This window comes from Pelobates fuscus, chromosome 7 (genome assembly GCF_036172605.1).
Source record: "Pelobates fuscus isolate aPelFus1 chromosome 7, aPelFus1.pri, whole genome shotgun sequence".
In the NCBI taxonomy this organism is placed as follows: Eukaryota; Metazoa; Chordata; class Amphibia; order Anura; family Pelobatidae; genus Pelobates; species Pelobates fuscus.
This window is the reverse complement of record NC_086323.1, coordinates 99454048-99472404: the sequence shown is the minus strand read 5'-3', so window position 1 is coordinate 99472404 and position 18357 is coordinate 99454048. Positions and strand designations below refer to the sequence as shown.

Genomic DNA, 18357 nt, shown 5'->3' with positions numbered 1-18357 from the left:
TGTCTGCCAAGCACACACACGCTCACAATACAGACACACACATACAGAATACAGACACATACAATCTAATCTACATTCAAGTTAAGAAAGCAATGCGAAAAGATATATATAAATAAATGTATATATGCAAGCTGACCGTAAAAATATATTAAACAAAAAACAGAGAGAACCCCCTTGGGCTTTACAATTGGCAACAATAAAACCTGATGCAATATGCAGAGCCTTATTGCTGGGTCAACCCAACTGGGATAAGGTAAAGGGAGACCCAAAGGGCCCCTGGAGAGGTTTTGAGCAGATCTAAGTACCAGGCGGACCGTTCATGTGGAACTAATTACATGTTTTTGATGCTCAGGCCTGGAGGCAACAAAACCTGCAACTTAGCTGGAGGAAGGTTGGCCCCTAGGGCTGGTTTATCTCAGATGGGGCCCGCCTAGTATTGATTAACATATTCCTTGCCACAGGACAGGCAGCAATTCAGGTAGGGTAGGATTGCTGGTAAATGTTCTGCACAACGTCGTCTTTGTAATAATACAGACTATTAAAAAGAATGCAGTGATGGCAAATGACACATTAACATCGGCATCAGCCAGCATTTAGAATATATAATATTGACAAAAAGTCTAGAGGGAAGCAAACTAAGCAACTAAGAGGTAGTTGAATATCTGTCAACACAGAAATGGTCAAACTGCTTTTTAGAGCTTAAATTAGTATTTTTCATCATGTTCGATTATCCTTGCCAGCAAAAGGGTTAAGGATTCAAATCAAGGAATTAATGGATGTTAAATGTAACCTGCAGCAGACTCTATGCTGGCCCAGTTCAGTCCTGATCTGCTAGTAATCAAAATAATTTTGTAGCTGTTGCTTATTCATGTCCGCTGGGACAGATACTACGAAGCCAGTTAATGCAGTAACAATGCACTTTTAACAACAGTAACAAACGAGTCACGCTCAGGACTCCAGCCAGAGGCACAGGGTAGTCACAGGGTGTTTTTGGATTTTTACATTATATTGTTGCCTAAAAGAAGAAAGTAACAACAATTGGACTATTGACTTAACTCAGAACTGCAATATATGGAATGGGACAAGGCATCCAGGTTCTGAGATGGAACAAAACTGCTGCAGAAGATCTTTGACATAAAAAAGCATCTCATAATGCAACATACAGAGTGCAATGTCTGCAATCTCAAGCTATTCTGCAGCATCTGTTGGTTACTCTTTGTTCGTCTGGAGCATGTATTTCCTAATCAAAATCATATCAGAAAGAAATTCAGAAATTTTAGCAAGATAATATTTTAATATGCCAATTAAGCATAGATTGTTGCTTCCAGGGCTATTTACAGAACCAGGAGGCAATATCATCATATGGGTAACGGCTGGCTTTTTCACTCGATTCAACACATAAGGGGTCAAACCAACGAGAGGTTCAGGCAACTGTGACAATATGTTAAAGAGCACACCTGCGTCTACAGGAAAGAAGTCTAATGGCAGCCAGATACCTGGGGACATTGCAGAATTGCTGACAATGCAGCTCCCAACAGCACCTGGGGCAACTGCATCTGTTTATGCTGAGTTGGCACAGAATCTTCACACATTACACTGACAAACACTAAACCATTCATCGAAAGGACAAGCCAACAATGCATGTCTAAGTGCATGGAACCTAAACCCTTTCAATGCCGTAGTAGTGCGACTCACGCTTTGCAATAATATCTCTAAAAGGGGTTAAAGAGCATATTGGCAATTAAAGCATTTAATAATTTGTCCAAAGATCTTGGAGCCTATTTACTACACAATGAACTGTGGTGAATCTTAAACCAAATTGAGAAATTTAGGGGGAAATGCCACAATCAGTTTAAAATTTATACTTTTTCAAATGTGTCAATTTTGGCCTAAATGTTGCATTATCAATTCAGTGCAATTCACTGTTATATAAATAAACCCTCAAGACTCAAAGTAAGCCAGTGGTTTGCTATGTAATGAGCTCTTTCACTGCATGAGATCCCAAAAATGCATTAACAAGAAAAAATTAAATAAAAAATACATTATGCAGCTCTTTTAAAACCTCAAAAAAGTGTAATAAAAAGAGAGCTACAAGCCAACATTTACATTTTGCAAAGTGTTTCATCCCAAAACTATGTTGTGGCAATCCAAAACAGGAAGCACCTGGGTGGATCATTCTCCCTCCGTCCCCCAACAACAAACAGCCCGCCTGCTGAACTTGGCATTCTGAGGGCACATAACCTGGGTATTTATGGAAGTGTAGGCTTGTTTTACACTGCCTAACTATTAAACTGGGATTATATTAGGCTCACACACTGAGAAAGCATGTTTCCTGTTGCTCTGGAGTTCAGAAGTTTATATTCTACAATCGACATCATCCTGTCCAGAAACACACAACACTTAATTTTTTAAAGATGTTTCTCACCAGCTTAAACTAGTTTATAAAACAGTCTTTCCACGGTTTAGTATCCTCTCTTCTGTTCGTCAGCACAAACATAGTACACAGGTATAGCAGAAAAGTAGAACTTTGTATTAAGAATTAAAGACTGCAAGTTATCCCCATGCTCGTTTCTCTGATTGGCCGACTAGAAGGAACAGTAAAATACAATTCTGTAAGGGAACATATCACTACTCCTTGCCCTCATTCTGATTTACAGCAGTGGAGACTGTTTTTACCAGAATAAGACATCATACGCAGCTCCCACAGCCACTACAAAGCAGATCTATGCACAAGAGTAGCAATTGCATTGTGGCAGGCTAAACATGGTACGACGAGTAACCACTAGCAGTTTTCATGTAACCTTGTTCTTTAGCTTGTTTAGTGTGAATTTTTGTTTTCATGAACCTCTATATGTTACATACATCAGCCCAGGGAATTGTCTATGTACATGTTTTACTGTTTTCTCAGCCATAAAACGCAAGTGAATGTAATCCTGTGTGTCCCACAAGTGTAGTGTGTTTTATGCATCAATTTTCCAAATACATCTATCTCCCATTAGGATACTTGCAGTGAAAAGGTCAAGACCCAAATAGTTACTCGTGGGCCCAAAATAGCCAGTATTCATGAGCTATCCCTACTATGTGTAATTGGCTGCACACTGATACCTCGTGTTTCTGTTCAGCTCTTCAAAATTCAAAACTGTATTTTGTTTTCTACGAGACAGAAGTCATTAAAAGAGCACATGCCATAACAAGTAGACACCCCCCCCACCCCCAGTTACTTTCTCAATAAAGTAAGTAACATAAAAATCCTGAGGGAAATTGGAGAGTTATGATTTATCCTCAGGATTGGTACAAATTATCTGGTATTGCCCAGAAAAACACTTATTACTAAACACTGAATGGCTTTGAATTGAAATCCAAAAGACGGAATTTAGACTGATAAAGGTGATTTTGAGGAATTCTTGCTTTGTTTTTTTTGTTGCCATTCATATTTCAATTCAGTAACATTCATAGTATAGTGAATAGCGCTTAAGGAGTACACTGATCTGATTTCCTTTGCAGTATTGGACTGTGTCCAAACAAAAAAAAAAACATTTCCCCAAACTCTACAGGCCGCAACAATTATTTCTAATACTGTTGTGCAGTATACATTTTCCATAAACATGGCTCCGAGAAAAATTTGGCACCAAAATTAAGGCAGTCTGAGAGGTCATCCCATCATCTCCCCTTCCATAGCTATTTCTAACTATTTACATATATATTTATTTTTATTTAAATGTTTATGCAAACACGTGGGCAAAATGTGAAAAATGTTGCCTGCATGGCAGGTTGGGTGTAAATGAAAGAAAAATGTTGCCTGCATGGCAGGTTGGGTGTAAATGAAAGAAATAGAGTCTCAGGTGATTATTTCCAGAGCAATCATGTGTCCCACCCCCTGCATTAATTAGATGTGTTACGCAGAGCCAGTGGGTATACAGCTGTTAATACAATTAACTAGGCAACAATTTCATTACAGAAAATACCTCGAGAGCAGTAAATGGAAGAAACATACAGTAAGCATGTCCTTTTTTCCACCCAATGTATTTGAACTAATTTGGGGGATTAACAGCTCTCAAGTAAAATACTTATCTAAACTTTACTCTAAATTGAATTCTATACACAACAGTAGCACACCTCTGATCCTTAAACCCTAAGGGTGGTCGTGACCTTACTTGCTTGCTTACATATCTTGGCTGATTGCTAAGCATCCCTCTTTAGTCAACATGTATGCATGAAGCTTCGGGTAACCAACTTTTGCAAGTCAACATCACAGATATAATAATTGGAATATCAGATTTTAGAAAACTGGTGGCCTAGAATGTAACAGGTTTGAACAGGGTTCCAAGTCCCTTCTGTTCCTGCAAGTCCAACTTGTCTTTTTGCAACTACTTGGTTGCTAGGCCACTTATTGTACAGCACTGCGCTATATGTTGGCACTTTAGGAATAATAATAATGCAATAATGTAGTCAAACTACTAAATTTCTAAAGGCGCTGACAAGATCATCCGAAACACCTTAGGCATCTCTTTAATTTATACGTTTTATTTAATTGTACAATGGGTGTCCTTTACAGTCTGACAATATAACAATCCTTTCAGTATAATTAAAAATATTTACCTAAATATGGCTGCACGTTTTGGGGTTTCCGTTTACTTGTTAGTTTTTTGCTTTCAAAAGTTGTCTTGGCTTGATGTACATTGTCTCTATTTTTATTGCCAGCTCTTCTTGATTTGGATACAGGGCTAAAGGGACATTATAGTCACTAAAACAACTTTAGCTTATTGAAGCAATTTTGGTGTATAGATCATGTCCCTGCAGTCTTTCTGCTTAATTTTCTGACTTTTAGGAGTTAAATCATATTGTTTATGCAGCCTTAGTCACACCTCCCTGCAAGTCTCTTACACAGCCTTCCTAAACACTTCCTGTAAAGCGAGTTCTAATGTTTATAATTTATTTACTGCGCATTCTATTTAAATTAGAGTTTCCCCTGCACCATAAATAGCTTGCTAGACCTTGTAGGAGGCCTCATGTATGTAATTAAAGTTCCATTTACAGAGCAGGTGATACAAACTTCTAACCCAAGTTAACATCTGAATGAAAATGAAACAGTTTTGTTCATAGAGACTATGTGAGTTTAAGTCAGGAGAGGTATGGCCAGGGCTGCATTAACAGAAACAAAATTGATTTAACTCATAAATGGCAGAAATGTAAGCAGTGAGTCTTCAGAGGCATGATATATTCACAAAAAGAGCTTCATTACGCTAAAATTGTTTTTGGAACTATAGTGTTCTTTTAAAATTAATATAACAGTTAGGTAGGTCTACTATTGCATTTAATACAAAGTACAAGAGAGAGACAGAAGAAAATAACTTAAAAAATTCGGAAGTGACCCTTTAAAGGTCATGAGTTTGTTCACAAATTTTGCACCTAGAAGTGTTCTCCCATATTACAACTAGTATGCTAAGTTTCTGGAATATGTAGACTGCAAGAGGGCAGAGTAATGTTAGCTTAAAAATAAAACCTGAAATAATAACTCAGTAGACACCAAGATCTCTGTGAATGGAAAAGTCAGTAAAGGTGGGCCTTCTATTTTTCATCTAAAAGTGTCCTTCCATGACCTCTCCTAACATTAGATGGATGGACTGTGTACGTTCTCACCCTCAGTACTGAAAAGATAAACTGATTCCTTCTGCCTCATCTGAAATACCATCCCAAGTCACTCAAAGGACAAATGAGCTTAAAAAATATAGCTTGAGAATCTTATGTAAATAGAAAGGCGGAACTCGATCAAGAGCTGCAAATATTGCAGAATTACTCAGTACCACCTGGCTCTATGCAAATATAATGATGTGTTACTGTCTGTCAAGAGTAACAATAAATATACTCCAGACAAACTGCACTGAATCTTACAGTAAACAGAGCAGAAACAGAGATTTCTCTCAGTCAATTTCTAGAATTCGTGTCTCAGACTTCATTGGCATTCCAATGATAAAATCCTAATAAATTCAGGATGTCCCAATAAAACAGCACATTTGGACCCCAAACATCAAATCTTAAGGATTACATTCCCTGCATGTTGACAACTCTTACGTGATACGTCATTAGTAACAATTTAAGTATTTCGCCAACTCAGCACTTCAGTTCAAGTCCCACAATATCTGAAACAATTGACTGGGGAATGTCAATAGCCCTGCTACTTTTAACTTGACCTTTGAACACAGAGATTAGAATTGGGAAACTGCACTTTTATGTTGGGCTCCCACTGATTTTTGATCCAGCATTTAAGTAGAAGAGCAATAATGGGAGGGAGGGGTGGGGGGCGGGGGGGACTGAACAATGGCATTAATTTCAATTATAAACCAGTAAGAGCCTTCATAAAAAAGCATTGAATCATATTTTAAAATAATAAAAAGGAAGCATGTAAAAAGACAACAGTGCCAAGATTTTTTATGAAATATACCATTATATGAAATGCTAAAACTTTCACTTAAAATTTTCTGTTTGATTACCATTTGTTGGCATAGCCCATGGAGGGAACTTGTCTTTAAGCCTTTAAAATTTTAACCAGAACAACTACAGCTTACTGTTGTTCTTGTGGGTATAATCCGTCCCTGCGGGCTTTTTGCAGTAAACACTGTCTTTTGAGATAAAAGGCAGTGTTTACATTACAGCCTAGGGGCACCTCTAATGACCACTCCTCAGATGGCTACTAGAGGTACTTCCTAGTGCAGTGCTGCCATTCACGGTCTCCACCCCACTGAATGGAGACACTGAACGTTCCTCATGGAGATGCATTGAATTAATGCATCTCTATGAGGATATGAGGATTGGCCAGGCTGGCATTTGGCTCCGCCCCCGGCCCACCTTCTTGGCTGAGATCATCAGAATTGACAATCTTGGTCAATCCAATGCTTTCCTATGGAAAATAATTGTGTTTGGTTGAGATCATAATTTCTGATGATGTCAGCCAAAGAGGCAGATCAGGGGCAGAAGAGCCAGCACCAGCAGACAGGATAGGCAAGATTTTACTATATTTAGGCAAGGGGGGTACCAGATTGTGTTTTAACACTATAGTGTCAGGAATACATGTTTGTGTTTTTGACCATATAGCATTCCTTTAACTTCTGAAGAGGTTCCAAAGAGTAAGTACGTTTGAGAACCGCTTCCTTAAAATATCTCAGTTTAAACCCCCTCATGACAGAAGATATCCCAGTCCTGTCATGATATGGAATTTAACTAGCCTCTTTTTTAGAAGGGAGTTAAAACTACAAAAAAAGCTGTGTTTTTTCTGTGGGTCCATGTGAATGAAAATAGTTTTTACTTTTAAATAGAAAGACTCTGTAATAAAAAAATCTCCATCTATTTATCATACCAAGAAGAGGTGAGGCGACTCTATGCTTTTTGGTTTGTTTTAAAGCAACAAGACTATCCCTTTATGAAGGTTCTTAAGTATACACTCAAATCCTACAGTAAACTATGAGCTAAGGCGGAAAACACTTCAGAGTCTGAGCCAAGATAATTTGTTCCAAAAAGAATCTTTTCAACATGTTGCAATTTTAGAGAAAATAGATTCACATTCGTCTTGCGATAATTAACTCCTCGGTGGCAGATTGTGTTAACCCACAATGTAAGAGGCAAGATAATCAGCCATTTCAAGGTGTATTTCTTCCACTGTAGTAAGAACATAAGATGCATTTATTTAGGAAAACTTACTAAGTCAGAGAAAGACTAGAATTTTGTGCCAGGTTTTAAACAATTTTTCCTTTTCATTATTGATTCCACATAACTTGGGTAAGCTCATGAATCATGATAGCAAGTGCAGATTTACAGTATGGTTAGGGCGATTCTGGGGCATCATTTTAAATATGGAGACATCACCATTGAAACTATTTTAAAGGAACACTATAAGGTCAGGAACACAAACACCCTATAGTGTTAAATACACTATCTAGCCCCCGGCTCCCTCTTTGCCACCTAAATGTAGTAAAATCCTACTTTTAGTCCAGTCTGCAAACACAGCCCTGGCCAATCAGCATCTTCTCATAGAAATGCATTGAATCAATGCTTATATATAAGGAAACTTCAGTGTCTTCATGCAAAGGGTGGAAACACTGAATGGCAGTGACTGTGCAGCACTGCCCCAGGAAGCACCTCTAGGAGCCAGGAAAGGACAAATATAATAAGCTGTAGTTCAGGTGATTATAGTGTCCCTTCAATGCTCTAACAGTTGCAATAAAAACAATAAAATAAAAGAAATTCTAATGTGAGCAAATTAAACGGACATGGATATGGGGGCGAACTGCGGAGAAAATAGATGGGGCAGTGGTGTGCAAGGGGGACCGATGGGGTGCATGGAGCAAGAACTGGAGACCAAATAAGTAGGCAAAGGGCAAACAAAGGATATTTAAGAGTATTAAAAATGGGAATAAAAGGCAAAAAAGGAAAATGGGAGGGAGTTTTAAAGAAGAAAAGATTGATATGGTGAACAAAATAAGTGGTAGGATTGGGAGAGGAGTGCATGAAACTAGGATTTTAGACAGTGTGAAAGGGGAGAGAACATAATTTAGATCAAATCTCTGCATATCTCAAATAATTCTCACTTAGAACAACTTGCAGTCACCTTCCTCTGAACTTCTCCATTCTCAGGCAGCCTTCACTTCAGCAATCTGAGCCTGACATCTAATCCTTGGAGATCAGACTTTATATTAAACCATAATTCATTTTTAATTGCAGGCAGAACAGAAAGCTGCAGAGTCACAAAAACAGGACCCAGATATACACCCCTTGCTCCACCCCCCGATGCCAGCCTCCTGTACATAATGTCTGGAGGAGAATCGTAGCAATGTCATTAAGATAAGGAGTTTGACATGTTAGTTCATTTGGGGAAATTTGTTTATCTGCATAGCAGTCTGCAGGCCCTATTAGTGTACACTTGCATTATCTATTTATATTTTACGAATGCAATGGAGCAGACATGGGGTGGAATAATTATTGTTAAAATTAAAGGATATAATTCAAGCACTTCGACAATAAAAATAATAATAATAATAATAAAAAATAAAAACTACGGAAACAAAGGACAAGCAAGACTAAGCTCTGCGGTTATAGAAGATATATTAATTCTATCTGCAAGTAACAAACAGCTAAGAAGATTCCCCAAACCAGCCCCCAGGTTCTTAAATAAATATTCATATTGTAAGCATTAACCTTGCTGCTACTGTTTCACATTAAAAAAAAAAAAAGTATTTAGAAATATCTTAAATTATAGACTACATGTTTTCTATGCATATTATTTTGTAGTTCTCTTTTGGAAATAACTCATCAAAGAAACACATTGAGACTACACTGTACATAATTATATCTTCAGTAAATAAAAAAAATCCCCCCCAAAAAACTTGTTAATTCAAAACCTGTTCTGGAACACTGCTTCCTGCAACCTGAGTGACCGTGCAGCAAAGGACAGGCTTTAAACAGCAGTGATCATGGAATCGGCAAATTTGGGAATCTGCTGGCCTCCATGTTGAATGAATAGAGTGAATCGTGAATCACCATCTACAATTTTTTAAGACCACCAGCTTTCCTACTGCAGGACTACCAAAGTCTCTCTTGGGCAAACACTGTAGCTATAGATGACCAAACAAGCCAAGAAGAGAATTCTGTAAACAAACGTTGCAATATGAATTTTCTTGGTAAGCAGCTATGCAAGTATGCTTGGATATCTGCTTTCATAAACAGAAAGGCGTACACACAATTCTGGCATGCAAAGGCTTAATTGAAAAATATACAATTTCAAAAAACATAAAATAAAAATCACTGCAGGTTGAAGCACAAAGAATATGCTGCCATTCTGTTTTTCTCTGCAGCGGACAGGGGTCTTGAGCAGCCTCGTTTCTAGTCAGACTTCATCTAATCTTATAGCCTGCTGAATCCTTTATTGCCAACACATTTGGTCATGTGCGGACGCTGGAAGAGACTGTCAGGGAGATGAGCGGAATAATGGCAGAGAAAACAACCAGGAAATCTTTCCCCGGATTGGCTCTGGACACATCATTAATCACTGCTGAATTGCAGCCTCTTTTCCCAGCAGTTCAGAAGGTCTCTTCTATGTAATGCATAGATAACAGCCGCTGGCAGCTGGCAAATGCAGGTATATGGAATACAGAGAGAGCCTTTTCTAGGCCGCCTGCCATTAACACCATAATTACCAAACAGAACTGCCACACTCCTGGCTTATGCAAGGGTTAAATACGTTCCTTGGCCATCTCCGTAAAAAAAAAAAAAAAATTAAGTCCACTCATACATTTCTGAAATACTAAAGCAAAAATTATGCAGTAAAATTCAAAGCATCATGGGTAGAGGCAAAATTAACCCTTTTATTAAACCTCTGCCATTGACAGGTTAAACCCCAAGAGTAAAATTGTATGTCCCTAGCAAAGCAACCTTCTCCTCTCTTTAGCTGTCAGTCACTATATATCCAACTAACAACCCCAGGACATGGCTGACCTATTTATTCCGGAGTTGGAGGGAGTGGGAGCCTACAGAGGGGACCACAGTTCATGTGGAGAGGAGGATTTATATTTAGAAGAACTCGACAGCTTCCAGCCTACTTATGCCATGCAACGATCTATAATTTTTCTCAATCACCGTTGACCCTGCCTCATCTCCACAGGGGCTTCTCTAATCCAGACACACATTGCTAGATCTATAGCATTTTAAAGATATAAAGCTGCATTCTGCTCTGCATCAAATGGTAAGAGTAGATTGCTCAGTGTCAGAAATTCGGCAAAGTAGAAAACAATGATAGGTGATACAAAGTGTAGGGGACCTGAGTGGCAATTATATGCATCTGCAGGGAAGACAGGGAGTTATTTATAAAGAATAATGCTAAGTTATGAACATGGAGCAATCCCCAATGGAAGCCATTGGAAGGTACCGGATGATTGCTCCACTTTTAGAATGTTGCGGTAGAGTGAGCGATCACTGAAATTAGACTGTGCAATAGGTTAGTAGGGCAACAGAGATTACCAATGATTTTTAGTAGCTCAACACCTAAATTCTATTGTACAAATTCACAAACTACAGTTACCCTATGGTGGTCATTGGAATTCCTGACTTGTCAAGAGTACAATGTCCTTGAGTCACCTATATTCAAAATGGGATAACTACGGCATATGGCAAAACCAACAAAGGATCACGCAGCACCAAATCATCACAGATTATAAAGATGTGAGATCCAGACTGCGCTTCCATGAGACTCTACCTTAATTACCTTTTGTCCAGTAATTAAAGTAGAAACTCACACTTACAAATGAATGTAATACCTTTGTACTGAGAGAAGGGAAGATATACAAAAAATAAAAATATTTGTGGAACGTTAGAATTATTGTAAACTGAAGCAATAGAACTAATGAACACAAAGTTGCAGGTAGGGGAGAGGACAACATTTTTTAAACACAAATTTTAGAAACTAGTGGGCACAGCAGAATGAAAACAACAAGCACTGGGACAATCACAGCGCAGTTAGACTGCGAGCATGAAGCCAACCTTGGTGAAGGTCACGTATATGCCCCAGACTTACCTCTGACATTTTCACTCTTCCTTCCAGAAAGGAGCATTCAGCTGCATTGTGGGTGCAGACATGCCGGTATTTGCACCAGTGACATGGAAAAGATCCGTTGACACAGGAAAGACACCTGCAAAGAGATAAATATCATGACATTAAAAAAACATCCGGCATCTCATCCCAACACTTTATATCAGCAGTTTCAATGCAAGAAACATGTTTCACACAATGACCTAAATATTTTGTTTATTTAACAGATATATATGAATATTAATTTATATTAAAACATTAAATGCACAGCTTGTGTTTTAAATCAACAACTTTAAAAACCGCGACAACACGGCGACTTTAAACACAGTGTAGAGAGCACTCGTTATGGGTTCTAGGAGGTATTAGATCATTTTTATATTAGTACATGGAATCCTTTTATACACAATTGCTCCATTTGTCTCAACATTACCAACACACACAAAAACATATGTATATCCCAATGCATATTTTTTATCTAAATTTGGAGCAAGGACTGAATCCATATATGTACATATACAGGGATCTGTGTGAACATGTGAAGTATATAAGTGAATTTTAGTTTAACTGGGGTGCAAGATTGAAACTCACTATGAACAATGGACACAGAAAAACTTAAAACGACTTTGAGGGGATAAACTGAACAGTATTCATTGAGAATGATGATCAAATCAAGATGGCTTTTATTAACCCACTCCACATTAAGCGAAAATATTACAGACCAAGATCTCTGATCTCTGCTTCCCTCCTGGGTGAATTAATGATTTTATGAACAGTTTGTATAAAAAAATAATAATAATAATAATATAAATAAATAATATATATATATATATATATATATGTATATATATATATATATATATTGCCCCACATCCTGAACAAGAGGCCTATTGGCAGAAAATATTGCATTAATTCAAATTCATTCACATGAAAATTATAACTGCACAAAAGGTTGAAAAATTTACATTTTCCAAGCACACAGCCTGTTCTTTCACTCACAATAAAGAGCGAGCTAATCTCTGTACTGTGCCTTACTTTACTCCCATTATCGGCTATGAACGTGTTTGCAATAATTTACTTTAATGATATTTTACTCTCCATTTTCATCTGAAAAATAAAACAATTAAGTTTAAAAAAAAAGGGATTAAAAAAATGTTTCTAGCAAAACATGCTTTGACAACAACAGGGTTCTTTCAGTTTCAATTGTGATGTGACGAGCAGTAAATAAAAACAAAAAAAGTGTTCAGCTTGAATAGGATTTAAAACCAGGGATGGCTAGCTAATTTGGGCACTGGCCAGTTTGAAAAGCAAGGAAATCTAAATAAATCAGTCATTCTAGTAAAACTAAATAGCTCCTAAAACTTCACTTAAAAAGGTAGGATAAGTCAGGGCAACTCGATAGTTAGAACTGGCTACCACATCACCAGATCCAGTGTGCTGATGTACCTATATACCCTGTGCAGCATCATGTAGTTATGCCATACCTCCCAGGTATGATGTATGGTCCAAATCTCTATGTTCCTCTTTTCTAGGCACTCCATATTGTTGGTGTGCCTGAGCATATATCAGAGCTCCACAGCAATAATAATCACCTTAATGCATCTTTAAAATGCAATATATATATGCTTAAGATACATTGTTGTTGTTCTAAATTACATTTTAGTTATATAAATTGCTATTAGCAAATCACTTAAAGGGACACTATAGTCACCAGAACCACTACAGCTTACTGTACCTGAAGCCTTAGCACTGTAAATACTGCATTTTAAGAGAAATACATCTCTAGTGGTTGTCACTCAGGTGGCCATTAGCAGTGCTTTTTAGTTGAGTGCTGCAAAGTGTGCAACACTGACATTCAGCATCTTCACCCTTTGCATGCAGGCACTGCATATTCCCCACATTGATTCAATACATCTCTATTGGTAGATACTGATATGCATGCATAGCCATGCATGTGCAATAGCCTCATAATGATTTTCAGTGAAAAAGCATTGGGTTGGCAGAGATCATCTAAATTAATGATCTCGGCCACAGAGGTGGGACCAGCCACAGCAAGGGAGAAAATATGCATAAAATCACCTTTAATCTCCGGAGAGAGTGGGCCAGTGACCTAATGCTGCATGTCAGCAGTATAGTGTCAGGAACACTTTCCTATTCCTGACACTACACTGTACCTTTAAAATTTCCACTGGCCACGCGAGCCTAAAATTAATGAGTCCATCTTTGTCCAGTAGAAAGGTCGACAGGTATAGGTTATGCGAAGTGAAAATAAAATGAGTTAAAGAGTAACAATTTTAACTTCAAACCTAGACTATACATGTTTAAGGTATAGGTATAGGTATGCTGATTAAGAGTGATGACTGTGGATTGCATGGTTTGTAGCCTAGGAAGAGCAGAAGTTGCACAGTTATATACAGCTGAATTAGATGAAAATAACATTACTACACTGTGCACATAGTTAGGATGAGGCCTTGTATTGCATTGTAGATAATGTCAGTTATACATAATAGAATGTGTGTATCTGTTTAAGTATGTTGCCTTTTACAAGTTCACTAAATTCCGTACCACGCGTCTGTTCCACTATTTGAATATGCAGATGTCATTAGTCATTTTAATAGAAGCGGATATAATTTTATTTACACTGGAGACTCCTTAAATGAACGGCCCTGACATTTGGTAAATGCATTCGTTTAACGAATACGTTGTAGCTATTAGGCAAAGTAAATGGAGAGTTAATAAGGAGATGCATTTAGAGCCATGGTTATTTCCACGCAGAGCTGACTGCGGCTCTATACATGCTTACTGGAGCCAACACAAAAAGAACGGGATGTATGCCAGTTGCTCAATAAATCTCAAAAATCCAAAAAATGAGCAAGGCTTGGAAAAGAACAGGTTTTGTTTTTTCTCTAATATAACTGAACATACACATTTTTTCCTATACAACCCATTGTATTTTCTCCTATACAACCCAAGTAGCCACAAGTTCTCCGGCTGCCTGTGACAGAACTACCACTCCCATGATGCTTTACCAGGAGTACAGAGTTCTAGAACCATTTACAGTTATTTTTCAAATCTGTATAGAAGTAGTACAGAGAATTTTTTTCTTCCAACACGTCTGTGGACAGTATTCCTGGAGGTACATTCGAGGCTAGTTTCCTATTGACCCATGAATTCATGCCAGACCAGAAATATCTCACAGAGGGACGGCACATGATCACAAACATAGATTCACAAGATTGATCAGACTATCTTGCGTCTGCGTTAGAGGATAGCAAATAGTCATCTTTATTACATAACCATAACTGACAAAAAGATCCATAATTCTGTACTGACAATATTTATATCTAGATATTCTAATCAGACTTTGCCCATAAAAGATAATTGCAGTAATATCCCATTAGACTTACAAAAACCTTTGTGCACGGCTATTAAAGTTGAGAAATTGAGTGCTTGTTATTATTCTATTGTTTACAAGACTGCTTGGGTCAGAAGTGGTGCAGAGTCACACCTACATTACAAAACCAACTCAGATAAATTACCGTCCCTGCTGGTAAGAGCTTTTATTTTTGTGTGGGTCTAAATCTCAGCAAGTCATGTCAAATGAGGCACATATTTTGAACTATCTTTTACACATTTTTATGATCAATAGAGTAGGCAGGGTATTAAATGAAATCCTCATACACAATTTTAGTCTACAAAAGTTGAAATTGCCTTAAATAAATATTTAATATTTATTAAAATGAAAACTCTACAACATTCAACTACTTATTTGTAGCCAAACCACATTGCCCATCCCAATTTTTCTTGTAAATAAAATATTTCCTTTTAAAAAGGCCATTTGTGTTTTTATGTTTTTATATATCTCACCTTAGGTGTTTACATTCTAAAATGAAGGCACAGCTTGGGTTCACAACATCATACAATAAGCTCTCTGCTTAACCATTTTCCTTCCAGAGAAGCTCATACAGCACAGGGTTACCAAGTGGGTTTTATAACTGTATCATCAGAGATCCGAGAAACACTGATAAAGGTTCACAAGACAAGAGTTCTTCCAACCTCCAGGTCCTTGTATAACGAGCTGTTAAGTGCAATTTGTAAATACTGCTCCTTAATAATGCTGCAGATTCCTGGTGTCAATTAGCATGCGTGACTGGTAACAATAATAGGCAATTAGCTTGATAACTCAAGTTCATATTAATTTGTCTACTAGGTAATGGAGTATCTCACCCAGGCAAACAAACCATCACATTCAGAAAACAATGTGATCAAACATGATACTAGTGGTTTATTAATAATTAGAAAAAGCACACGTTTCATGTCTGTGCCTCCATTTAACCTCTCCCTTAAGATTAATGCCACTGCACCACCTGACATGCAGGGGTGGACTCCATTCAACTTACCTCTCTCCCTCTGCCACAGGTAGGGTCAGATCTATTCAACTTCCCTCACTGACAAATTTAGTTGCAAGGCTAACCTGACAGAACATCTAACAATTAACTTGACTGAGTTTCTCCTTGGAGATGGAGCTTACTCAACTTGGTGGACTTTCTCCTCAAAGACAGGGCTAACTTAATTTAGCTACTCTTTACAAGCAGGACTAACTTTACTCAGGCCCCACTCAGAGGAGAAATACCGTAAGAAAAAACGGCAACCTCATGAGCAATGGATGGATGGGTGAATGGGGTGCAGAATGAGGATTAGGCCCTGTAAAAATCTACTGAAGCACTCATTTTCATGGGCCAGGTCTCAACTCCACTCTGTCAACGAAACCTGGCCACATAGGCCGGGACAAAGTGTCCACATTGAAACGGGCACTTGCCAAAAGACATGTAGCTGATGTAGAAATACAACTCCTAACAACCTCACCAAGCACACGATCAAGTAAATGTTGAGAGAGAATCAGGAGCTATAGTTTAACAAAAGTTTGAGAGATTGGGTAATACTTTAATCTCTAAGCTAATGGTTATAAACGACGAATTGTGCAGCAAACATTTTAAGACACTTGTATTACTATAAAATTAACAAGGGGGAACATCCAACAAGTTCTACCATACAATAACCCCATTGGGTGGAGAAGATCACAATCCCGTACAGATTTAATCATGTATGTTAATGGCTTCATTTACTGCTCTCCAAGGGTCAATCCTACTGATAAAACATCTCCTATCTCCTCTTAAAATCTTTAACAAACCACATGGGAATGTTGTCATGTGCTAATTTTGAACCATAGCAAGACTTTCCAGATACCATGACCCAAAACATTGAAACTTTCCATCCATTATAAAATAGTCCTCGAGACAAATAACCCTTTATATTCACCCCAGAACATGTATTCTTTCCAACAGAGAACACTAAAGGGTAATAAACAGTCTTCATAAAGTGATTTAAATACTTAGACACGCACATAGTAACACTGTCTGCAATTACTCTTAGAAGAGGTCACATTCAGTGTGTCAAGAAGTGGCGAAAAATCCACCTTTAACAGTGTCAGGTTTCCACCAAACTGTTATTATAATAAAAACCTGCAATACATATTTTAAGTTGGAAAAATATTCTGTATAGCTTTTCTGCATTTTAAGGGACTCTCTAAGTAAATAGAGATTTCTATTTCTATAAGCAAAGATTTCTTCTGACAATGCAAATTATATTTACATCTGTCCAAAATCATAACTCCATTAGTGCTTCTTCTTGAAGAATTTAAATTCTTAAAGGTCTTCAAATTCAGCATCATCACTGCATGATGTCAATTAATGTTTCTCAAGGAAGCAGTCACCTCAATGCTTCTCTATTAGAAGTATCACACTGGCATATGATTAGGTAAAAATTAACTGACGAGGAACTACCTGGCTTAGAGGAGGAGTCTGTCCCTGTGCTGTAATAAATAATTATAATGGCAAATAGTTTTTTTTATTTTAAACAAGGGAGACATGCATCAAGAATAAGGAACAAATAATAAATAAATATAATGAAAGTTACATTGTTTTATCTTTTAATTAGTCTGTTTCTTTCATCTACCAATGACCAGTTTATTGGCACAAAGCGATCTGTTAATAATGCCCTCAAAAACCTACCAAAACACTCCCATTTTCAGTATTTACGATAAATCCAAGGAATGACATGGGGATATATTGAATAGTTTTAATAATGACTTCATAGGTTCTAACGTAATGCTAAGAACACAGGGCTACTTGAGGGTAGGAAACTGCTGCCAAATATTACATAATTATCTATATTGGCTGATGTTTGAGGGAAAGATATTGTATATTTAATGTAGCTATGCAAGCAAAATACTTTTCTTTTAACTTTCCAATAAACTACCATATACCGCAAAATATTTACATTTCCCTCTTAAAGGGTCATTAGATCCTAATTCCGAGTGCTTCTATAGGAAAAAGCACATTGAGAAAATGGGAAATGTGTTTGAAATTTGCAGTGGCTTGTGATTAAATGCTGCAAGATGTCCTGCATTTTAAAGAAAGCAGAGAATTAAATCCTGGGAGAGATTGGAGAATTTAAATAAAAATATATTTTTTTTAAAATGGAATAGCTGAGATTCTGATTGGCTGAATATAGCAAGTGACCTACCGTAAAGCATCTTTGATTCAAAGCAATGATCCTCTGCCACAAATGCTTATATTTGAACACATTAATTGCAGCTACCTGCCTGCAGAATTATTTTTTTTAAATTACAAAATTATAAATTAAACGTTCCATAACGTTTACATATATACCTCAATTTCTCAAAATATGGAACATTTATGTGCAAGCATTCTAGTTTGGTAATT

General features: G+C 37.4%; 1 protein-coding gene across 4 annotated transcripts in view; it reads right to left on the bottom strand.

Moving 5' to 3' along the window:
* The window catches only part of PLXNA1 (plexin A1), a 257688-nt gene that overhangs the window by 69998 nt on the left and 169333 nt on the right, over nt 1-18357 (bottom strand). For all 4 annotated transcript variants that reach the window (XM_063426252.1, XM_063426255.1, XM_063426254.1 and 1 more), the window contains exon 9: nt 11561-11675. In XM_063426252.1, the coding sequence (XP_063282322.1) occupies nt 11561-11675 (115 nt within the window). The remainder of the gene's footprint in view (nt 1-11560; nt 11676-18357) is intronic.